This window comes from Pongo abelii, chromosome 2 (assembly GCF_028885655.2).
Source record: "Pongo abelii isolate AG06213 chromosome 2, NHGRI_mPonAbe1-v2.0_pri, whole genome shotgun sequence".
NCBI classification, from domain to species: Eukaryota; Metazoa; Chordata; class Mammalia; order Primates; family Hominidae; genus Pongo; species Pongo abelii.
The window spans coordinates 166752501-166778831 of NC_085928.1; the positions used below are offsets into that span (position 1 = coordinate 166752501).

The 26331-nt window shown below is 38.1% G+C and overlaps 1 protein-coding gene across 6 annotated transcripts in view; it reads left to right on the forward strand.

The window, feature by feature from the left end:
• The window catches only part of LEKR1 (leucine, glutamate and lysine rich 1), a 228002-nt gene extending 217774 nt beyond the window's left edge, over positions 1-10228 (forward strand). For 4 of the 6 annotated variants that reach the window (XM_054552891.2, XM_002814219.4, XM_063722294.1 and 1 more), the window contains exon 13: positions 2561-10226. In XM_054552891.2, the coding sequence (XP_054408866.2) occupies positions 2561-2971 (411 nt within the window). In that variant the 3' untranslated portion in view covers positions 2972-10226. Of the gene's footprint in view, positions 1-2560 lie in introns of all 6 variants that reach the window. The other 2 variants (XM_054552893.2, XM_054552894.2) reach the window with 1 other exon arrangement.
• Positions 10229-26331: the final 16103 nt, after the last annotated feature.

Here is a 26331-nt window from a genome sequence, read left to right on the forward strand (position 1 = left end):
TCTCTCACATATTCAAATAAAATTAACTCTTTCTCATTGCTTTCTTAATTAGCGATATTTTTATACTAATTTATTGAAAACCAAGCCACTTGATATGGTTTGGATCTGTGTCCCCACCCAAATCTCATGTCAAATTGTAATCCCCAGTGTTGGAGGTGGGGCCTGGTGGGAGGTGTTTGGATCATAGGGGCAGTTTCTCATGAATGGTTTAGCACCATCCTGTTGGTGCTGTTCTTGTGATACTGAATGAGTTCTCATGAGATCTGGTTGTTTAAAGTGTGTAGCGCCTCCCCCCAACTCTTTTGCTCCTGCTCCCGCCATGTGAGATGCATCACTATCCCTTTGCCTTCCACCATGACTAAAAGCTTCCTGAGGCCTCCCTAGAAGCAGAAGTTGCTAAGCTTCCTGTGCAGGCTGCAGAATCATGAGCCAATTAAATCTCTTTTCTTTATAAATTGCCCAGTCTCAGGTATTTCTTTATAGCAATGCAAGAGTGGACTAATACACCACTTTAATAACTCCAACACGTTGCCAGCTTACTCTACTAGTGGACAAAAAATATAATGGATTGGGTCTTTCCCCCACTTTAAAAGAAGAAACTTTGATTAATAGAACTTAGAAAACCTGGGCAAAACCAGATGAAAATGTCCTGCTGTGTGTGTGTGTGTGTGTGTGTTTTTTTTTTTCAGTGTCCTGGGAACAAAATGGTCTCTGCGTGTTTGACGTAATGAATTAGACAACTAATTTAGGCATAGGCAGCATGGAGCAGGGCTCTGAAGGTGAGCAGGGCTCTACTACTTCGGAGTGGAGTTACTCTCAGCAAGTTAGGTAACAGTGTGAGCTTCAGTGTCTTTATTCGTCAGATATAATTGTTGGGAGCAGGAAATAAGATGACACCTAACATGGTACCTTGTTAATCTTCCTCTCTAGTCCCTCCTCCCCTGCCTTTTCCACAACTGTTTCCACTAGAGTTAATGAGAACTAGGTGATAAAGCCACAAACATCATCCTTGCTCTCTCCAATTCCTCCAAAAAATAAAAATAACTGGAAGCAAGTGATTAACCCATGATTTTTTTAAAATGTGTGTCATGTAGTAAATAAATCGTATATGTAAATGATGAGTATTTGTAAGACCCAGGAATGCAGCTTTTATAGAAAATTACTGTGCAATTGGCTAATCTGGAATTGCTCCATATTTTTCCATTTTGATTACCAAATTTGGAATTGAATAGAGTTCTGTCTATAATCATGAGAAACTCAAAAACAGGAAGATACTACTTTCCCTGGTGCTTTGTTATTTAGTTCTACTGACAGCAGATTAGTCAGTCAACCCTTAGGGAGGATGTTTTCCACTAAGAAGCAGACTTGGGAATGCCTTGGCTGTTTTTACAAACAAGCTAACCCAATGGAAATTCATTTTTGAGTTGGTGAATCCTATAGCACACTCATTTTACTTGTGTTTACTTACTAGGATACTGCTTTGAATTATTTACTTTTCAGCCTCATTTTTGACATCATAAAGACATGAATGTCAGGACACTGCAGAGATCCAAGACTTAATTCTTACCATGGGACTTGAAATAATTTTGATGAATTCCATAGACGAAACATAGGTAACGCCTCAACTAGAAATGCAGAATTTCAGAATTTCAAAGAGACTTAATTATCTCTAGTCCAGTCACACATTTGAAGCTTAAATTTGCTTCAGTACATCCCTGTCAAGTGAGATTCAACCCTTCAGTGTCCTCCACATAAATCTATTAAAAAGTTCTTCCTTATTTTAATCCCCACAGCTTTCACCTTGGGTCTAGATTCTATTATGGACATAAAAGGCAGTTCTGCTCAAACCTACGAAGGTACAAACTTCTTGAGAGCAGGGACTGTATTCATTACAGCTTCTAGTAACTTGGTAAATGATTGCTGAATGAATGGAATTAATAGCAGAAGATCTTCTCTATTTTGGGATATTATCTTACAGAATGGCAAATGAGCATCTTATTTAAGTTCCACTGAGAAAGCATCATATGAGAACTGATTTTATTGTTTCAACGCTATAGCTGATTTTTTTATTCTTTCAGTCTTATACTTCAAGCACTCTTACCTGTTTATGTTATTATAGTATACCTTTACTATAAAAAATATATTTAATGACTCTGTAGCTATTAACTATTGAGTATTACATGTGCAGAGCATACTGTCTGCGACTTGAGGCAGAGAAGTTGAAACCCCACTAAAGTTAGGTATTGGAAGTCCTGGGTTCTAACACCAGCCGCACCACTAACATCTGAGTAACCCTGGACAGGTCACTCAATCTCTGCAGTTCTTGACTCCTCATCTGCAAACTGCAAGGGTTGAACCAAATACTTTCTTCAACTTCTTTCCACCATCACAGATTATTTCTGTTCTTGACTTGTCTGTCCCATGAGGTAGAGTGTCGTAGAGACAAAGAATACAGACCTCTGATTTCCAGTTCAGTTCTCAAATTGTATTGTCAGTAACTATCTACTTATGTACATTATTTAAAGCTAAGTCTGCTTTCTTTTCCCCTCTCTCTTTTCAGAATACTTTTCTTCAAGAGACAGTGCGTAGAGAATGTGAAGAACGCTTTGAACTGACAGAGGCTTTGAGTCAAGCCAGAGAACAGCTCCTGGAGCTCAGTAAGCTTCGTGGAAGTTTACCATTCTCACCGTGTTCCCTCAGCAAGGGCAGCGTAACCTCCCCTGCCGCAGCAGTCAGTAATCACGGAGAGAGAAGCCTTGCAAGACTGAACTCTGAAAAAGGAATCCAAATTCCCAGCCTGCGCGGGGTGTCAAAACCCACCACTTTCCCAACCTCAGATAAGCCGAAGAGGGTTAGCTCAGGCGTGCCCATTCTCCCCCAGCCACATCCTCCCAGGGGTGGAGCATCTTCAGCAAATGAGACTAGACAGAGACTGGCTGCCATTCTTAGGAGAAGGCGGAGTCAGCAATGATCCAAAATGATGAGCAGGAAGCTCCCCACAGCGTGCACGCTCTTTCAGAGAGTGCCAGGAATTCACTGTAACTGAGAATGACAAAGATAAAATTATTTTCACAGATCAGGAAGGCATACCTATAGATATATTTAACAAAAGACTGTAAAAAGCTGGAAAATTGTGAAGCCTTATTTTTCAAGAGGGTTTTGATAGAGTAACAGATCATTAAGTTGTTGGTATTCCAGAGGTCTGATTTCTATATTTATGTTGGAATGTGCTCTATGAACATAGCCTTTTAGAGATCACAGGTAAAATTTTTCACCCATAACATCTTTTCCATTTCTTGCGCCACTACAAGCAGATATATTTCCACAAAAAAATAGATTGTTTGAGTTTTGTTGGTATGTGTTCATTTGTTTGTTGAGCTGAATAGATTAAATCGATGTAATAAGTATTCCAAACAGAAAAAAAAGTACTTTATCTAATTAAAATTAGATAATCTCCAAAATGCTTAGTTCAGGTAGTTGCAGAGCTCATCATCATAATCAAAAGCGTCTTTTCCTCACCTTACAATCTAATTGGTTAATCTAATTTCTCTTTAGGCTAGCTCAGAGTTAATGATAGATAACCTTCAGGAAGACAGTCTTCTCTGAGTGGCTGGGGACCTTCTAGAAAAAGAGATGGTAATGTCAATTCAAGGAAATGGTAGTTTATTTATCAAATTATGTAGATTATTTTAGTAAACAAAGAACCTGACCATATTGATAGATATTTTCTACGATGAGTGCTTTTTGGTACTTAGAGTTAGGTCTTTATTTGACCTTGTATTCTCGAACCATTGGGAAAAGAACTAATTCAAGACAGTTTAGTAAAGTTATACAGAGCTAATTTGGGATTCAAATTTTATTACCCCTGAAAATGGGTAACTGGTTAACATGTTTTCTATTTTCAGAGTGAAAAAGTAAAACCAGAAGCCAGATCATCTATTTTATTTTAAACCTGCAGACACTTCCTGTTTCTTAAAACACAACTCTTTGCCTTAGTCTAGTGTTCATCTATGTTTTTCTCCATCTAATAGAAGTGTATTTTCCTTCAAAAACTAACTTTACTTAAATACTCCATCTGACTGCATCATGAACATCCAGCCTTCCTATTCCCATATTAGAATAATAGTAACACATTTAAAATATGCTACATAAAATTCTCTGCTATTTGACCATCTTATTGATCAGATAATTCAAAGGTATTTGGGATCTCTTCCATGTGCAAAAGATGTAAAGTTACTAAACAAAATCAAGTTTATTTCCAGTCTTCCAAAACATTAGTCTATTAATAGAGTATCTCAACCTCAAAAAAATTCCACATTAGGTCCACTGATTTGCCTGACTAGTTTAAGTATGGCCTCTTGTGTTAAGAGTTGAATGCTTACTTTTGTTTTGCAGAGATTGGCATCCCTTGTAATGGCCTTTGACAAGAGAGCACAACATCATTGAAGAATGGCACTGGGTGAATCTTAGAAGTCACCCCAACCGTAATTTTACAGATAAGGAATAGATGCCCAAAGGGATTGTGACTTGGCTAAGGTAGTACAGCTAGTTAGTAACAACTAGAACCAGAACCACAATCACCTGACCCCAGATTTTCCACCTCACTGGAGCTTCCCAAACCTCCATCATGACCTTTGTCAATAGCACCTACACTGTATGTAGTTTATATTTTTCCTTAAATGCACTTACTTTTTAACCGGAAATTTATGTAAAAAGTAAATTTGACTCAAGGAGAAGTAGCTATAATGAGTTTGATTCACTGTTTTTTTCTTATACACTTTGAAATAAATGTGTATCTAAGAAATCTTCGCTGGGCACGGTGGCTCCACGCTTATAATCCCAGCACTTAGAAAGACCAAGACAGGAGGATTGCTTGAGCCCAGGAGTTCGAGATCAGCCTGGGCAACATAAGGAGACCTTGACTCTACAAAAAATAATAATGAAAATTAGCCAGGCGTAGTGGTGCTTGCCTGTAGTCCTAGCCACTTGGGAGGGTAAGCTGGGAGGATCCCTGGAGCCCAGGAGGTCAAGTTTGTAGTGAGCCATGATTGTGCCACTGCCATCCAGCCTGGGCAACAGAGTGAGACCCTGTCTCAAAACAACAACAACAACAACAAAAAGTGTTAGTCGGTTCACCCTCTAAAATCATCTTGTATAATGCCAACAGGTGACCACTACACTGGACCTTAGGGTCTCTGATCTGTTGTTTGCATGTTTAAATTACGAGTACTCATGACATAAGGAAAATGGCAAAATCTGGTGAAAATTTTAGTGAAAACAGAAGAGATTATTGTGTGCAACAGTCTTTGTTATAGGGTTATACATGCTTTTTACAGTCTTGCAATTTCAGCTCATGGAGATACAGTGGGTCTGTATCTTCAGGAACCATGGGGATAAAGTAGGTTTCTTCATTTTTTCTAAATTACGAACATATTTAAATTTGTACTTTAGAAATAAGCTTTTCTAATGGTGATGTAGACTATTACTGCAAAACCTGATTTCTCAGTTTGCTATTACATTTTTGCCTTATGAGTACTTCTATAAATAATCACTCTGAGAATAGAATCATGATCTGCAATGAGGTTGTATTATACTCCACAAATATGTCAGAGAAGTAATTCCATGAATAAACAGAAAGGTCATATTAACATTTATTTCACCTTAGACCATTTGAATGGTGAAGACTAAGATATGTTGCCTTTAAAGAAAGACATCTTTAACAACAAAAAAAATAGCATTATAGTATGTAACCTACAGGTTAGGAACACATTCAAACTTTTCTTGATTTTCTCACTGATAAATAAGTTCCTGGCATGAGACAGTTATAAGGAATCTTAGGAAAGTAGTGAGTAGGATGAAAAAATAAAGCTCCAAGTGCATATAATGGATATTTAGTCTAATACTTTTAATGTCTCCATGGATTGATATTTGCCATGACTTGCCATGGAAGGATTTATAAGTGTTAAGAGAAAAGATATCAAAGAAAATATTCCTTAGAGAAGTATAACCCTCTGGTTTTCTTCTTAAACTGGTATTCATCGACAAAGATGGAGAATTCTTCTAAGTTAACATAGAATTCTCAAACAATTTTTAAAAGTCTTATTGAATTAAATTACTATATTTGTAGTTGGTCAGAACTACTTAAAAGTCACATTTTCTGGTAAGGGAATTGACTGGACGACATTAACACAAAATTATGTAAGACTAAGATATTTTAATGTTCTGTTAGTCTGAAAGTTTTTGTCATATTTAAGATCAATTATTGCTAATTTATTTGACTATGGAGCTAGCTTTCTCAAGTTTTATCTTTTTAAATTCTTATGACTCTTACACTATTGCACTAGTAGATCAACCTAGTATCCTAAAAGAGGTAACACACTACAGCTGAAAATGTTTAACCATTGCGTTGTGGCTTATGGAGCACAGGAAATCAATTCATTATGTGCTCAAAATTCACAAATGCTATCGTCACTATAGATTATTAAACTTTTTTATTTTCATATTTTAGGAAAATAATGTAGACCATCTCCTGCAAAGGACACCTTTAATGGTCCCCAAAACATGATAGACAATTATGGTATCATTGCTAAGGTGGTATCAATGGTATTTTGAGGAAGAATTTGACTTTTCCGCTTGAAAATATTAACCCTATGTAATAACACGTTGTGAAGCCAATACTATTGTGTTGCATTTTTAGAATATTAAATATAAATTATATCATCTTTGTATTTTCTGAATTTTACATATAGAATTTTCTTAAGAACATAATAGATGAATCTGAGATACACTTTTCTATGACAATATTTACCATGATCTAGTAAGTCAAAAGATATCCCTCTGTTCCAACATTTATATAGCATAGTGCTTTATATTCATTAGGTAAAAAAAATTTACTAAACATCCCTTACTCCATAAGAAACTATGTGGGAATACTGAGTCACAGTGATTAAGTAATTTGCCCAAAATAATAATAGATTAATAAATAATTTTAAACTTCTGCAGTTTCTGAACATCTTGATCCATAGATTAATACTGAATCTGTATTATTCATTCACTCATTTCTTCAACAGACATGAGGAACTGAAAAAGTACTGTAAGAGCTACAAAGAAAATTAAAGCATCATACAGATTCCCAGGAATTATACAGTAGAGGGCAGGGAGAGAGCATATATAGAAATTAGAATATACATCAGAGGATATTGGGTAAAAAGAGAATTGACAGCAAGGTGTTATGTGAATTCACCTTTTTGCTAGAAGAATCAGGGAATACTTTAAGCAAGAATTGGCATTTATAATGGATCTTGAAGAAGATAGGATTTATGGAAGAAGGTATACAAGGTAGAAGAAATGTATAAAAAGAGTCACAAATTCTGTTTCTGGGAAATGTAGAAAACATTTGGCGAAGGGAAGTAGTGGGAACCTGAAAAAAGTAGGTTGACCTCATTGCACGAAGGTGTTGAATAAGGACCCACTGCAGGCTTTCAGCTGGAAGTGACATGGTGTGCATTGTTGAAATTTGGAAACATTGCTGTAGCAGGGGTGTATTGGAGTAATTGTGAGATGGAAAGGCTGGAGATGGGATACTAGTTGGTGGACTAACACAGTAGTTCAGGCAAGAGTTAATGAAATTCTGAATAAAGATATTGATATTGGGGATAAACAAGAGGCAACTGACTCAAATTCTATTCAGAGAAGGGAAAGGATTTGTTCCCTGTTAAATGCTATTTAAAACCACTACCAGCCATTGCCGCCTTAGCAGGAGTGCGTTTTTTGAGACTGGCTCCAATTAAAGGATCAGCCCCTATTTAAGAATATTACAGCTTCTCTGAAACGTGAAATATTAGAAACTACATTTTTATTTAGGCAACAAATAACCCCACAGACTCCATATTCATTTTAAAAATCTCCTTAAAGTTAAAGGAAAATACTAATCTCAATAAATGTCCTAAGAATTATGGAGAAAGACTGGAAATTGACCTTAAAAAGAAATAACTATCTTGGCTTAAAGAATGCAAAGTGCAACTAAATGGGAAGCTTTGGGAGTAACACAGCACAATAAAACTTCTTTTTATTTTCAATAACCATTTATGAGGGAAAATAAAGAAGACAGCAGCTAACATAAAAATAAGAGTTATCTTAAAAATTTATAATTTTATAGTTCTGAAGGGCCTGATGCATCACCTGGTCCAAACCTGTAATTTTACTGTAGACAATGGGGCCCTCAGACGGCCCTATCTAGTCACTTAGTGACTAGAATCTGATTTTTAATAACATCCTTAGGTGATTCATATACTCACTGAAGTTTAAAAAGCACTGCTTATGATGTTACCACTGGCCCTGGCATATTCCACTTTTGAGAGCTGTGTATTAGTATTGAACAGAAATAGCCTTGCTGTACTCAGTTCCCTTATGTTTAACTGAAACCTGTGGTACACTGAGACCCACCCGCATATAATGAACTATTTAACACTCTGACTCCTAGCACGTGCAAATTCTACTTCTTTACTCACTGACTCTGAATCTATAACTCTCCAGGGAAAACTAGTGAATTAAAGAAAATAAATATTCATTCATAAAAACTTTAAATATTTTATACCAACACCCAAAGCCCTGAGTCTGTAAAGAACTTACTGTTTAAAAAAAAAAAGTTATTAAAAAAAATCCAGTAGAAGCATTTTGGTTTTGATCATAAGCAACTGAATAATCCTAAAATCTAATCTCCTAACAGCATGTGCTTGGAGATCTGATTCCCAAAAGAAAATTGGTAATGCTGGTTGTCTTTTGAGGCTTGTGAGACATAGAATGCTTAGATAACTTACTAAAATTATGAAGAAAATATGACAGTACCATTATTCTGCCTGACAGTAGTTCTAAATGACTTAAATATAACACTGTAACTTGCAGTATTACACATAGATGGATTTATTTCAAAGGCATAACTAACAATGACTGAATGAGAATCCATTTAGATTCTCAATTTCAAAATCTATATTTAACACAATGAGGCATTATGCTCACTTGTCTGTAAGGATTAAGTCAGCTCATCTCATGACACCACAGGGTGGCCATCTTGTTTAAATTTTTGAATTTAGAAATAATGAAAAAGATTTATTTTGTTTGCCATTAAAAAGTTTTTGAATACCTCTTATTAGCATATTTAGTGCTAATATTTAGCTTGTACGGTTATTTGTTAATACCATTAATAATTCTCATAGTTAATAATTCAAACCAAGAATTAGATAGATATATAATTTAGAATATTGAAGTATTTTTAAGTAGAGCCTTTCACAGGACATTTGTGTAAAAAAACTTAGCACTGGAAATATATTTGCTACAAAACATGAACGTCTGGCTTTGCGTCGTGCCCCATTGCCAGATTTATCTACTTTTCTCCCAAGGGAACTTGATATGGCCTAACACATTAATCTAAAGAGATACCTTCTGTCTTCTGTCTTCCTTAAAGTGAGTGAGTTCTACAGTTGTCATTTTCTATCCAGAACCTTAAATTTCTAGGGAATTAAGGTTTCTGCTAAGATTCAAGTGACTACTTTTTTTCACTGATTTAAAGCAGAATTTCTTAAAACCCAGCACAGCCAAGTTTTCATTCACTATTACAAGACTTTTTTAATGGTAGAGTTGAGGTTTAAGCTGGTAAACTGTAAAATAGTATCTCGAGACCGGAATCTTTTTATTTTTCCAAGTAGTACACAGTGTTCACTATAGTAACTGAGAAATGTATTTTTGGTGAGGTTAGGAAGAAAAGAATCTACGACCTTATTTATAGCAGTGATTGGCCCGATCACACAAGGACTTACTCTACGTGTTCCATGCTCCAGAATTATAAATCAATATTTTTCTAATGTACCCTGCAAAATTTTTTAAACTATGTAACTTTTGCACATTTTTAGGTTGATATCTGAAATAGTTCGTTCTAAGTTTAAATAGCTACAAAGAATATTGTAAAGATAACAAGCATGTTATAAATATTGGCATTTACAAAATAAATTTATTAAGATATTTTCATGGTTGTAAAACTTTTATTGATCTCTTAAATTACTATGAAAACGTGCATAACTTTATAGAGTTATTCTAGATTGTAACACAAATGTTACAAATTTTGATAAATATTAGGCAAAGGTTAAATTGTATTAACAATGAATTTCTTGATGAGATGAATCAATATCTGACATTTTGTTTACATTGAATGGAAAAGAATGGTAGATGCAGACAAAAAGAATTGGTCTGTACATAGAATCTTATTTACTTTTTATTAATAGTTAAAAAGTAAACATCTTTAGATGAGGATTTTACTGTTTTGAACATTTCAAACAGTGTCTAATAAAATTATATTAACTACTTCATTAAATAATAAGTGCCAAGGGAAAAGACCTCAAAGAACTTTTATCCAGTATATCTTCATAGACTAGATAAAAATACATCTTCATATTTTAATCAAATAAAATGTATTTGATTAAAATTTTATTTATAAATGTTGAGTTTAAGAAAACATTGGGTTTTTTTGTTTTTTTTTATTATTATTACACTTTAAGTTTTAGGGTACATGTGCACAATGTGCAGGTTAGTTACATATGTATACATGTGCCATGCTGGAGTGCTACACACATTAACTCATCATTATCATTAGGTATATCTCCTAATGCTATCCCTCCCCCCTCCCCCCACCCCACAACAGTCCCCAGAGTGTGATGTTCCCCTTCCTGTGTCCATGTGTTCTCACTGTTCAATTCCCACCTATGAGTGAGAACATGCAGTGTTTGGTTTTTTGTCCTTGCGATAGTTTACTGAGAATGATGATTTCCAATTTCATCCATGTCCCTACAAAGGACATGAACTCATCGTTTTTTATGGCTGCATAGTATTCCATGGTGTATATGTGCCACATTTTCTTAATCCAGTCTATCATTGTTGGACATTTGGGTTGGTTCCAAGTCTTTGCTATTGTGAATAGTGCTGCAATAAACATACGTGTGCATGTGTCTTTATAGCAGCATGATTTATAGTCCTTTGGGTATATACCCAGTAATGGGATGGCTGGGTCAAATGGTATTTCTAGTTCTAGATCCCTGAGGAATCACCACACTGACTTCCACAATGGTTGAACTAGTTTACAGTCCCACCAACAGTGTAAAAGTATTCCTATTTCTCCACATCCTGTCCAGCACCTGTTGTTTCCGGACTTTTTAATGATTGCCATTCTAACTGGTGTGAGATGGTATCTCATTGTGGTTTTGATTTGCGTTTCTCTGATGGCCAGTGATGATGAACATTTTTTCACGTGTCTTTTGGTTGCATAAATGTCTTCTTTTGAGAAGTGTCTGTTCATATCCTTCACCCACTTTTTGATGGGGTTGTTTATTTTTTTCTTGTAAATTTGTTTGAGTTCATTGTAGATTCTGGATATTAGCCCTTTGTCAGATGAGTAGGTTGCAAAAATTTTCTCCCATTTTGTAGGTTGCCTGTTCACTCTGATGGTAGTTTCTTTTGCTGTGCAGAAGCTCTTTAGTTTAATTAGATCCCATTTGTCAATTTTGGCTTTTGTTGCCATTGCTTTTGGTGTTTTAGACATGAAGTCCTTGCCCATGCCTATGTCCTGAATGGTAATGCCTAGGTTTTCTTCGAGGGTTTTTATGGTTTTAGGTCTAACATTTAAGTCTTTAATCCGTCTTGAAAGGAAGGGATCCAGTTTCAGCTTTCTACATATGGCTAGCCAGTTTTCCCAGCACCATTTATTAAATAGGGAATCCTTTCCCCATTGCTTGTTTTTCTCAGATTTGTCTAAAATCAGATAGTTGTAGATATGCAGCGTTATTTCTGAGGGCTCTGTTCTGTTCCATTGATCTATATCTCTGTTTTGGTACCAGTACCATGCTGTTTTGGTTACTGTAGCCTTGTAGTATAGTTTGAAGTCAGGTAGCGTGATGCCTCCAGCTTTCCCTCTCTCACCACTCCTATTCAACATAGTGTTGGAAGTTCTGGCCAGGGCAATTAGGCAGGAGAAGGAAATAAAAGGTATTCAATTAGGAAAAGAGGAAGTCAAATTGTCCCTGTTTGCAGACAACATGATTGTATATCTAGAAAACCCCATTGTCTCAGCCCAAAATCTCCTTAAGCTGATAAGCAAAGTCTCAGGATACAAAATCAATGTACAAAAATCACAAGCATTCTTATACACCAATAACAGACAAACAGAGAGCCAAATAATGAGTGAACTCCCATTCACAATTGCTTCAAAGAGAATAAAATACTTAGGAATCCAACTTACAAGGGACATGAAGGACCTCTTCAAGGAGAACTACAAGCCACTGCTCAATGAAATAAAAAAGGATACAAACAAATGGAAGAACATTCCATGCTCATGGGTAGGAAGAATCAATATCGTGAAAATGTGCCATACTGCCCAAGGTAATTTATAGATTCAATGCCATCCCCATCAAGCTACCAATGATTTTCTTCACAGAATCGGAAAAAACTACTTTAAAGTTCATATGGAACCAAAAAAGAGCCCACATCGCCAAGTCCATCCTAAGCCAAAAGAAAACATTGTTAATTACATTTAAAAGAATTAGTGACACTAACCTATACTTCTTTGGCTATTTAAGATTTTTTTTCCAGCTAATGATGTGTCCTAGGAATTAATATCAAGAAGAAGTGAAAAGAGCTGCTTATATTTAAATGCATTGCCAGAGGGGGCATTTGCAACAATAAACATTTTTTGCTAATGTTGTTTTTGGCTTGCTTTCATGACACTGTCCCTCAGATGCATACTTTAGTAAAGCCAGGGCATAGAAAAGGAGAATCATTAGTCCAAAATTGTCTATTCCCATCACTCCACTCTACCTTGTATCCGGACTGAGAAAATTTCAGTGTATACTAAAATATCATGTTTTTAGCACTACAGTTAAACAAGAATATCTATGTCAGGGAAATACCAGAAGCCCTATAAACTAACAATCATCAACTCCTTCAAGTACTCCTAGGGTACACAGACTCCATGTTAAATAAAAACCACTCTTCAACATTCTCAAGTCAGGTAAACCAGAATCCTGTTTGCATCAGAGCATTAGACTTTCTGGCAAAATCCAGTAGAGTACCTCAGGTCCAGGAGTTGGGCCCTAGACCTCAGATCCAAGGCAGAAGCTATGCTCCCTTCCCTCAGCCTGCCTCCACCTAGGTGGCTCTATTTGATGAAAAGAGAACTTTTTTCCATGTTTTAATGTTGTTATTGATGATTCAGATATAGTCATACAACTTAATGTTAGAGTTTGTTTTGATTATGTAGTGAAGGCCTTTGAAAATGCCTTCATCTGTAATTTGTACTTTGATGCTTTAAACTGGTCATGTGTATATGTATAGAGTCTATGTTGCTGTTCTTAATTTAGTTACTGATGTCCTAAATGTTTCTTAGGCTAACTTCATAGGCACACTCTTAATCGTCCATGGTCCCCATATACCCAGGGCTCCTAGAGTCATCCCCACCCCTCCCAGGAACTAGAACAGCTATTGAAAGGGCACAGAGAAGAGTGTCCAACTAGGTCTAAGGGCACATGCCCTGATTGAGTGTATGGTCCTGACTGCTTTTCAATCACAAAATCTTCATGAACTGTTCATTGTTTTATTATTTATGCCTTTTCTGGCCTGATTAATATAAAAGCAGCTAAACTTTCAATGACGAGAAATGTGTATTCATATACTATTGAAATTCAACCGTTAAATGTTGAACATAAACCTTTTTTCTAAACCTAATACCATGGGTTTCAGCATACAGATCTTCTCATAAACGTTCTGAATTTTCCTGGACAAATGGTAAGGATATTGTCTCAGCGGTATTTAGATGTAGTCTTAGCCCTCCTGAGAGGATAATTTAGCCCCAAATCTAACATCTAAATACATGTAAAAATGGGTCAATTATACTGCCTTAGCCAACTCACATTAGGGTCAAGGTCTCACTGCAGGTCACTGAGAGGCTTTCCTTCATTACCAAAAAGACTTCCTCCTTGCTTGTTGAAAGGACTGCCTTCACAGGCATCAGGCCTTCTCCCACAGTTTGTGTTCCCACTTTAAAAGTAGTAAATAGACTTCCAGTATAAGATGGCATGACATCTGGCTAACAAGCCTTGAGGCAGCCCCTTCCAATATCCCATTAAAAGCCCTGTGATGGGTCAGGTGTGGTGGCTCATGCCTGTAATCCCAGCACTTTGGGAGGCTGAGGCTGGAGGATCACTTGAGGCCAGGGCAACATAGCAAGACCCCCATCTCTATTAAAAAAAAAAAAAAAAGGCCCTGTGATGAAAAAAGATCAAAGACTCACAGCCCAAAGGCAACAGAGTATCAACAAGAACCTCAGCTGGGCTTGGTGGCTCATGCCTGCAATCCCAGCATTTTGGGAGGCCAAGATGGGTGGATCACTTGACGTCAAGACTTCGAGACCAGCCTGGCCAACATGGTGAAGCCGCGTCTCTAATACAAAAATGAACCGAGCGTGCTGGCACAAGCCTGTAGTCCCAGGTACTCAGAGGCTGAGGCAGGAGAATCGCTTGAACCCGGGAGGCGGAGGTTGCAGTGAGCCGAGATCACGCCGTTGCGCTCAAGCCTGGGTGACAGAGTGAGACTTCATGTCAAAAAACAAAACAAACAAATAATAATAATAAAAAGAAACTGGACCTTCATTGCTGTGCCAACTGGGTGCTGCCCCTCAAGGCACCGAAGGCCACTTTGCTGGGAACATTCTAAGATGGCAAATCTGAAAAAAAGGCTAAAAAAGTTTGTGTGAGTGGTGGTGGGGAAGGAGAGATGAGCAGTGGTGTTAGATCCTGGGACGTGGAATTCTGTCCGTGCAGCAATGATGTCAGAAGACCAAGCAGCATGTATAGAGAAGTTGGCTATGTCGGAAGATTCCGCGTACACGACAGTAGTAGCAGCAGCAGCAGTATAGTAACAATAACATTATAGGAGCTGATAGGCATTATTTATGATGGGCAATGTATGGTGCTCAGGGCTTTAAACACTTTTAAACCTCAAAGAGCCATGTGGTGTTGGTATGTTTACTGGTTTCCTTTTACAGATAAGAAAACAGACCTATAGAAAGGTTAGCAACTCACTCAAACTGACACAGATAAGAAGTGGCAAAGCCTGGATTAGGCAAATAGGCACAAATAAACTGGGAACTGGACTAGAGGCTATGCACATCATCTTGCCCTCCAGTTGTGCCTCTGAGAAGGAATATGCTGCTGAACCCTGAGCAAATTTGAAGACATCTCTGTGTCCTTTTGGTGACCAAACAAACAAACAAAGAACTCAGAAACTATGGCAAAAAGCATTACAGAACAAAATAAAGAAGTAGCACGTAGGACGAAGAAAAAAAAACCCCATGCAAAGGATCCACTGTGGAATCTTATAAGGACCCTTTAGGAAGCTATTTAGCATCCTGTAGAAGGACGATATTATAGACCACATTCCTTTTTTAAAATATCACTTTCTATATTAAGTCTTGAGGTCTTGAACTTTCTGATTCATTTCTTTAAAAAAAAATGGTATTCCATATCTAGCCTTAAAAATACCAGGTCCTCCTAAATACAAAGGAGAAAAAGTATTAATATAGGAGTGAAAGGAGAAGGAGAACTAACAAACAACACAGCAGTTCACAAGATAAAATTCTCCAGATAAAGTCAAAGGCCAAATTTTACAAGAATAAAAACATGTTCTAAATCTAGTAACCATAAGAGTGCTCTTGAAAACTGTCTATAAACGTCCATTTTTGAGAGACAGGCCTTCAAAAGTTTAAAGCTTCTTTTATGGAATAAAGCCTTTTATTCTCAAAGGACATCTACGCTACTTGTTCACTGTTAGTAGCAGTATGAAATTAACACTCATGATTTTAGAGTGTGTATAAAATTCCATTGTTTTGTTATCATGCAGAGGATCTTAAAACTCTATCTTTGTTCTTCTTGCTTTGATTTATTTCTGCCTTCTTATGTGCTTTCTATTTTTCTAGCTTTCTGCCCTGTCTCTTGCCATCTTTTTTGTTTTCTTATTTTGTTTATTCCTCTCCCCACCTCCTCTACCTTCTGCTTCTTTGGAAGCAATTATCTCTATTTTAATTTTAGGAGTTACTGTAGACATATTAATGTGCTTGCTTAAAGTTAATTTCTTGATGCTCTACCCAAACAATGCAGGAACCATAGAATACTTTATAATTTTTCATCTTCTTCCATTTTGTATTATACTTTGGCTAGTATTTGAATTCTATATTGTTTTTTAATCTCACAAATTAGATATTATTTTTACATGTAGCCAATGTTTGTTTAGATTTACCCAACGTATTTTTTGATTTATTTGTTCACAATTTTTTCTCACATCTCAGACCTTCCTGCATCTGTTCTCATAATCTTACTGCCTAAAGCAATTATTTCTTTCCAAAAGCTTTATTCGATTTTCTTCAATGTGCTAGATTTTATAAAAACTATTATTCCTTGCTTGTAAACTTTTCATTTCTTTAAACACATCAAACTTGCTATTTTATATTCTGAGTCTAATAATTTTTATGGATCTGATTTTACTGCTTATTGTTTTTGATGGTTCTCATTCATGGTGCTTTGTTTTCCCATGCTCATCCTCAAGGCGGGCTAGATCTTTCTCAAGGAAAGGTGACTATGTGTATATGTATTTCAATGTGAAATTGTGTCCCTTGGAACCTTATCTATAAGAATTCTTTGAGACCCAATTGAGATTGCATTTTTCCAGAGAAGATTTGCATTTGTCCCTCCCAGTTAATTATACAAACATTGTGAGACCACTTCAATTAAAATTCTTTTTTGATTTGTCATATGTGGGGGATATACATTCATACAAAAAGCCAGGTGAGGGTCAGGTTGTAGTTACAGATTCTGAAGTGAGATTTCCTACTACAGTCAGCCCTCTGTATCTGTGGGTTCCACATCATGGATTCAACCAACCAGTGATTAAAAGAAATAAACAATAAAAAATTAACAATGCATTAATTTTTAAAAGATATAGTTTTTAAATGCAGTATAACAAGTATTCACATAGCATTTACATTGTATTAGGTATCTTAAGTAAATCTGGAGATGATTTAAAATACAGCAGTAAGTATGTACATTATATGCAGATTCTATGCCATTTTACATAAGGGACTTCAACATGGTATCTGTGAGAGTCTTGGAACCAATCTCTCGAGGATACCAAGGGACAACTGTATAAATTTCAAGTGAGATTGTGTTTACCGTCGCCACTGGCCAAGGACATGCAGTGCCTCTCCACTCTGTTCTTCCCCTTCAGTGCACATGGCAAAGGCCTAGAAACGTTGTAAGTTGGGCTGGGAGTGAGTGGTAGTGAAACTCTCCCTACTGTATCTCAGTCTGTGACTGTTTAGCATATATTCCTCATTCAAAGTAAATTTCAAGTTAGTTTTGTACAGAAACACCTTTTGAAGTTGCTGGGAAAATATGGCAGAGCCAAGAAAGTTGACATCTTTATTGTCTTCTGTTTGACATTGGGATCAAACACTGTATTTGTCGTCTGCAGAACAACAGTATTTTGACCTTTATCTCTCTATACAGCATTTAGGCAAAAAAATGGACTATGTAAAGATTTTTTTTATTATACTCTGCTAAGCAGGACAGTTATGTTATGACATCAGTTTTACAATTGTTCTTTAATCTTTGTGTCAATAATATATTCAAACATATTGAATCTCCTAAAGTAGTTAGCATTTACTAAGTTCCATACCTAATGCCTAAGTAACTACCTAGGGTATGTTTTAAGAAAACAACTCTGAACTTCCTGCATCTGCTGCTTTGTCATGCCTGGGAGAAACAGACTCTCCTATATTAATCTATGAACAATTTTAAAAGAATGAAAACCCGAGTTTATCAAGTTCATGTTACTATCTTTATGTATTGACATTTGGAAATGTCTCTAGTCATTGTTTTTCATTATTGCTATGGCTTTTAAAGCCTCCAATATAGTCATTTTGGCAAATGAGTGAACACCAGCAACTGTGTGAAAACAATGAGCCTCACTTTGTGATGCGACATGAGGAAGATATTTTTTAATTTTCTAGCAGGTGCTGGGCCATGAGTCTGACTCATAAAGGTAGTAATTATACCTCTTTTCTGAAGTGAAGCATCAGAGAAAGAACATACTAAAATTAATGGAGAAAGCAAGACTTGGGTAGTTCATTCTCTGTATCTGGAGAATCCGTGATCTCTAGAGACTTTTTTTTTTAAGTGAACCAGGATAGCACAGGCATAGATATTTGTCTTTGTGTCAAAAGCATGGACCCTTAGCAAATTGAATCTCCTCCTATCTTTAGACAATTCAAGAAAGATAAAAATCTTGAGGTTTTTATAGTGTTGCACACAGAGAAATCCTTCTTACAGATTGGAACAAAATTTTTAATGTGCTTGAAACAGCGAAGAAAATGTATTTCAGAAATGATTTTCACATGAAAAAAACTTTTAAATTAGAAGACTACATACAGGCAGGGTGGTGATTGTGTAAACATGCCACATTATGTGAAAATGAGAGCTGATAGATTCATGTAGAGCATGCACTAGTGATACCATGAATCAGAACAAGAAATGTTCTCTCATTCCTTAAGTGTTGAAACTAAGGTGGAAGGAGAAGTGGGGAGAGGGCTGGTTTGATAGTGAGATAGTGTGACAAAGACCAGCTGAAAACAAGAAGCAAAAATTGCAAGATAGGTGCATTTTAATTTGAATTGCAAGGGGCAAATATGTGACCTTGAATATTTGCTCTATGCCTCTTCCAGCAACCATAGATATAGGCATAAAATAGCCCTAAGCCAATAGAAGATTATCTTCTATCTCTCCCTCCCCCTATTTTTATAATATAACATAAAACAAAAAGAACAAACTGATTAAAAAGGAAATTACTAGGAATTAATTTGAGAAGGAAAATGTTGAAGAATAGTTTCCATCACTCTGGCATTACTGCATGTCCTTAAACCATCCTCTGATTGCTTGTAGCAACTTCTTTCCCAAACCACTTCATTGTTCTTTAGCCACAGTAAAGGATGGTGTTGCGATTAAAGAACACTCTCTTGTACACAAGTGACCTATTGTGCATTACTTTGCAATCAATACTGTTTTGTGGGTTGACGATGATACTAAAGACTTGTTTGAGGTTTCCTTGGGCATCAAACAATCAAACAAACAAAACCTACATGCAATCAGATCTTGTTATTGGCTGTGGAGAAAGGCAAGTTGTCACAGACTTCTATTACCTAGGTAGGTCATTATTTTAAAGGGATATGAGAGCAACAACAGTATAATCCTGGAACTTATGACCAGGACAGTGTTTATGGATAAAATTTTGATCACTGTGTTCATTATTTCTTTTCCCTGATACCTACAAGTACAGGAATGCAAACAATAACTAATAATTTACTGTGTCCCTTCATGTTATGGACTGAATTGTGTTCCCCCAAAATTCGTATGTTGAAGGTCTACCCGCGATATGACTATATTTAGAGATAAGGTTTTTAAAGAGGTAATTAAAGTTAAATAAGGTCATAAGGGTAGGACCCTAATGCAACACAATTGATGTCCTTATGAGAAGAAGGGACGCCAGATGAGTGCACACAGACAGAAGGCCATGTAAGGACACAGTGAGAAGGTGGCTGTGTTCAAGCCAAGCAGAGAGGTCTCAGGAGAAATGAAGCCTGCTGACCCCCTGAGCCTGGACTTCCAGCCTCCAGAACTGTGAAAAAATAAATGTCTGTTGTTTAATCCACCCAGTCTTTGGTATTTGGTATGCCAGCCCTAGAAAACTAAGACCGTTGGGATGGTTTACAGGTGTAATGCCATCCCATTGTGATATCAAGTTGCAGCCCAGAAACCTGAAGATAGCCAAAATCCCATGAGAGCCTGACATACACACTAGATTTGGCTTCTCTATCAACTTTTTTTCTCCCATGTGCACTATGCTATAGTAACAGGAACAGAGGGACCATCAATTAGATTGAATGTGCTGAAACCGCATGAAAAACTAGGCAGTGCATGTGAGACATTTCTCAAAAGAAGAAACAAGTGGCCAACAAACACATGAAAAAAAAGTTTTAATTTGCAGAGAAATGCAAATTTAAAACACACTGAGATATCATCTTATACCAGTCAGAAGGGCTATTATTAAAAACAAAAACAACAGATGTTGTTACGGATGCAGAGAAAGGGGAATGTCTATACACTGCTGGTGGGAATGTAAATTACTTAAACCTCTATGAAAAGCAGTTTGGAGATTTCTCAAAGAATTAAAAATAGAACTACCATTCAACCCAGCAATCCCACTACTGGGTATTAACCCAAAGAAAAAGAAATCATTATATAAAAAAGACACCTGCACATGGTGTGTATATATATGTATATATATGTATGTATATATACACGATGTGCATATATATGTGTATATATACACATATATGTATATATACAGATATATACACATATATGTATATATACACATATATACACAATACATATATGTGTGTATATACATATACACATATATGTATATATACACACACCATGTGCAGGTGTGTATATCTATATATACACACACACACACACACGCATACCATGGAGTACTACACAGCCATAAAAAAATAATGAAATCTTGTCCTTTGTATCAACATGGATGGAACTGTAGTCCATTATTCTAAGTGAACTAACTCAGAAATAGAAAATCAAATATCACATGTTTTCATAAGTGGGAGCTAAACAATGGGTACACATGGACATAAAGATGAAAATAATAGACACTGAGGACTCCAAAGAGGGTGGGAGGGGATTGGGGGTTTGAAAAATTATCTATCGAGTACAATGTTCACTATTTGGGTAACACACTAGCCCAACCCCCACCCTTATGCAATATATCCGTGTAACAAGCATGTATATGTATCTCCTGAATCTAAAATAAAATAAAACTTTTTTAGAAGGAATCAGTGTGCTGGACACTGCTAAGTGCTCTGAGAATACAAAATGATTTAGAGTTGTTTCCCTTAAGGGACTCATCATCTCCTGGAGAAAGAAAGATGAGCCAATACTCCGATAAAGGGTGTAAAGAGAAACTTTTGGAGCTAAGAGTGATTGATTTGAATTTTGGGCTGGGGATTCTGGGAAGGGCAGGAAGGATCAGTGAAGGTTTCACAAAGAGGGAGAAGTTCGAGTAGGACTGTTTTGATATCTATTGATCTCTAGCAATACAACTATGGAAAAACATAAAGAAGCTCATTCACTATCTCAAGGCAAGCTATGTGCCTGGACCTGAGCTAAGAATTAGAGCTATAACCTTAAGCAAGACAGAGTTCCTGCCTTCAAAGAGTGTATAGCCTGCTAACCCACTCATGATCACACCACCAAGAGTTAACCACTGCTGATATGTTGGTGCGGTCCTTCCCAATTTGAAAGAAAAAAAAAAGTTGAGATTACCCTGTGTGTACAGTTTTGTGTCTTGGTTTGTTTTTTCTCTCCTGGTACACAGATATTGTGAGAATTTTCCTCACAGCATTAAATAATCTATAAAATCATGATTTTTGAATTGATACATCACACACTGTCATATGAATATATCATTGTTTACTTGAGCGATTCTCTGTTGCTGGGAAATGTTTTCTGGTTTTTGCTACTACAAAATAACACTGTAACAAATATACTTAATCTTTATGCTTCTCTCACAATTTTCTTCGGTTAAGTTCCCAAACTAGTTAAATAACTAGTTCAAAAAGAAAGAACATTTTAGAAGCTCTTGCTGATAGTTTTTCTAATGTGGCTTATAGAAATGTTGTCCAGGTTTGTGTTTCCCTAGCAGGTATCTGAGTGTCTTCTGCCTGAAGACTGTCAAGCGGCAGACCATGAGGAAAGCAAGCCTGGTCCCAGGAATGGGGTGGGGAGTTTTGGCCACGTGTGACATGAACTAAAAAATGCTGAAAGAAACCAAAAGACAGGCTACAAACTACAATCAATGAATAGCCAGCATGAACTTGGCAATTAAGGAGATAAATTGTAGGAAATGATTACAACACAGTCCAAGTCAACACAAAGATTTTATTTGCTTCTAGCACCATTTTAGGGCACCATTCTGAAACCTGTGTGTGACTAAAGGGATTCTGAGAAACAAAGGTTCATTGTGGGTGTAGTTAGAGCTCCTTGAGTAGCAAGCAACAGAAACTGACCTTGGCTAATCTAAATCAAAAGGGAATTTACTGGAAAAACAGCTGATCTTTCAATAGCTCAACTGGAAATCAGGTCCAGAAACCAGGAAAGAACAAACAGGAACCGGGGTGACGCCATAGGCAAGAAGCAGCACAGAATCAAGACCTAGGACCTCCTCATTGGGGTCGCTTGGCTACACCACTGTGCATCACAAATGAGCTCCAGTTGGTTTCCATCTTTTGATGACTTTGTTCAAATATCAGATTCCAAAGAAGGAGGATCTGACTGACCTCTAATGGTTCACATGCATTACCCCAGGCCAGAGAGGGGCAGACATCTTGACTAATAACTTTCCATATGTAGAATAAGTAATTCTTAGAGGTAGGTCAGGGCACAGCCAGCCAAAACCAAAACTGTTTACCATACCATGTTACCTGGCAGGTGAGGTACACTAAGATTTAACCATTGTTAATCCCTGAGCCCAAATTAATTTCCCACATCGAACTCCTGCCTCCCCACCCCACCCCACCCCACCGAAGTAGAATTCTGTGAAAGTGAAGAGACCCAGGAACTGTTAAGCTTTGATCAGACACGACTGAGAAATTCTAAATACCAGCCATCGTGTATGTGGCACCATGCTGGAAGTTGGTATGAATAAATAATTAAAATAAATAATCCTGCTTTAACTTGAACTGAGGTTTAGCCTTTCTCCCTCCCCACTTCTTTTTCATCTGGAGCTCTGGGCTTTGACTGATTAAAAGCAACAAGGGAGCAAGTGAACTGGAAGGAGTCTTGACTGAGAGCCAAAGCCAGACTCCTGCTGCCTTCTGCTGGGCCAGAGTCCCCTCCTCCATCTGATGAGCCTAGTGCAGAAAAGAGAGCCCAAAAGATATTGCCTGGCTTTGTTTGAGAGGAATACTAAAACCAGATTAGTACAGGGGGCAATTTTGGGAAGCTGGCTCTCCCCAAGAGGTATCTCCCTTGAGACAATATCTCCCAGGCTTGTCTTTCTCTCCTGGCTTGTAGGAATCATGCCTCATCCCAGTGGCTATAACTGAAGCCATTGGCCCTGCGTGTGCTTCTTCTGGTACTCGCGAACAGAAAGAAGAGACCCAGTTCCCCTCAGGGACCCTCATCATTCAGCCAGGCAGTGATAGGATGAAAAGGGGAACTGATAACTTTCAGGAACAGAAGCAAAGTAACACAAACCTCATGGCACTGTGGCACATGACAAGTCACAGGATCAGGGCGGGGGTTCATGCAGGAATGTAACACGGGAGATGAGCTGCCCTTGAGGACAGGAAGGTGATCAGGAAATGGCAGACTCCACTCTTTCTGAAAAGAGGCCAGGAGTCCTGGTCTCAGGTCCTCGGGTGCCGCAGAGCAGACGTCGTTAGACATTCCCTTTGAGTAATCAGGACTGCAGGTAATGAATTACTCCCTTGGGAAGTGGGTTTGGGGCTGCAAAGTGGGGACAGTGATCCTACAGTGATCCCCAGAGTCAACTCAGTCTTCAAGAGTACATTCTAGAAAGAATTTGGGATATTTACATCCACAGAGCCAAGGCAAGATCCCAAGAGCTCTGGAGAATGCTCTTCCAGAGTCCCAGAGGAGTGGAGAAATGACCATTTGGTCAAGGACACTTGCTGATTTGGGAAGGGGCAGCCTTGCCAGTCTGTGGAGCCACGGTCTGAGTAGAATCATCACAGAGTCCTCTGCCCAAAAAGAGTTACAGTGGCCCCACCACATGCAGAATTTAGAAACTGCCATGCCATACAACACTAGTAAAAATATTAACAGGGTTCCAGTTTTCCCCATGATAAACACTTCAATATTTTCTTCTAAAATATCAAATCATTTCCATTTTTTCTCATTTTCTAGGGCTTTGTTTGCCTAGTCTGCTTCAGGTAATGATGTGCTAGGCATGGCCCCAGGAGGCTCCACCAGACTTTGTTAACTGGGAAGAGGCTGCTTTTGTGCATCACAGCAGGAAGAAAGTCTACATGTGAAAAGCTTCCTGCTTGGAACATGGGGGTCAAGAGGACTTTCTCCTAAGGAGGAGAATATTTGTCTTGAGCAGGCTCTGTTCTCTGCCACAGGGCTTGTCTGGGTGGGCCCCTCAGCCCCATCTGCAGAGCGGAGGCTGAAGGACCAAGAGCAGGTCATGTGGGTCTGAGGGCACCTGGGATGAACTGTCACCCTGAGAACCATCTGTTGAATGCAGCCTCCTCTTCAGTGACACTTAGTCCCAATCTAAGGGTCTCTGGCATGGAGCGTGTCAACTCAGTATGCAAGCTCTGCTGCACCAGCCATCCCTCTTCCACAGATGCTCTTGCCTGCCTTTCCCTGTACTCGATCCCACCCTCGCTCTGTGTCCATCTCTAAACCCACTGCAGCTGGAAGTCCATTTCTCTCCTACTATGGGGCACTTACATTCTTCTGAGCTTTCACCTGTGTTGCCTATACTTAGCTTTTCCTTTTAACTTTTAATCTGTTTTGGGCTCATATCTAAAGTCTATCATATGCTCCAGAAGGCCAGGGTGATTTTTTTTCTATTCTCTGTGTGTCCTGCACAGTCCCTAACACATAATAGGTGCTCCTCTGTGTCCCTTTCTCCTCAAAAAGCTTGCTGATAATAGCTCAATTACAGGACACATACATCACTTTCACACATTACCTAGAACAGTGGCCCTTAACCTCTTAAGAGTGACTATATTCTTAAGAATATAGTGAAAGCTACAAACCCCTCCTCAGAAAGATGCATATGTCCATTGCTTCATGCAAATTTCAGGATTTTACAGCCCCTCTGCAACCTGTTCAGCCATTGACTCTAAGCTAAGAAACACTGTTTAAACCGGTTCTTTTAACTGCACTGCAAGGTGGCTGCCACAGACATTGTGGCCTGTGTTTAACAGGTGGGAAAAACTGAGGGTTGGAGATGGGGAGAGAGTCCTCCAGACTGCTCTGTATGGTTGATTGGTATGGCTCTTGCCCAGCGCCCACATCTCCTTTGATATCTATTTTGCAGATTCGCCCTGAGAAGTGCAAAATCAACACAGAAATATCTCTTCCATCAGTACCTGTGCATCAGGGCAGAAACTGTAATTCTTGTCATTCTTGCCCTTGCTATGACGTTTGGCATCTGATGAAACAGTGCCTCACAAAGTCCAGCTGCAATTCTTGCCAGGGCTGAAACGAGTTCCTCTCCTGGTGTCAGAGGACAGCTTGCTTGTTGTTGTAAATTTTTTATTTTCTCATCAGAGGCTCCCAGCTGTCTCTCCAAATCTGAATACAAGAAGTCAAATGTGAGAGCAGCCAGGTGGAGTTATTAGCATTGCAGCAGACCTTCTCATCTCAGCAGCTGCATCAGTTATTCTCGTGTGCTGGCTCAAGATGCTCTGCACCAAACCATGGGCCCTTTACTCAATCGACCCCATGATTCGGAAGGTCCCGGCATCTAGGCAGACAAATGACGTGATGAGGAAGGAGTCATGGAAGGGCATTGAGCCAGCACCTTACACAGCAGCTTCGGTTTCCACTGTCAGTGTGTGATATGTGAATGAAAATCCCTGCATAGTCATTAATGCATAATGCCTCAGTCACTGCCTCAAAAATCAATCTTTTACTGCCTCAACGAGGAAAAAAAAACAATCCCACTGCTCTCCCAGGCCCTGTAGTGTGAGTCTATCATGGCCACTTGGGCATCACTTGGGCTCAGCTCCCTGACATGACAGAGTGTCATAGCTTCATAAAAAAGCAAGGGTGGTGGTTTTTTCAAACACCATTTGCTGTGTTTGAACAAATGTGCTTCATCACAGCTCCGCCTGCCTGTGGGCTGCTCTGTAGCTGACAGATAGCCCCAGCCTAACGAAGCCAAGGTAAGGATACATGAAGTTCCCCTTCCTGCACACTAAAAATATTCAAATCATCTCTAACCACAGCCACAGGGCTTGTGCCAAATAGGTGTGCCCTTTCCTTGAATTTGTATGTGTGAGTATTTCAAGCAGTGATGGCCCTCTGTACCTTCTAAGGAAAAATATGTCTCTCAAATCAGCTGTTGTTGTTACTTTTTGCCCTTGTGGTTTCCCGGTATGACCCCAGGCACCTGTTAGTAGCTGTT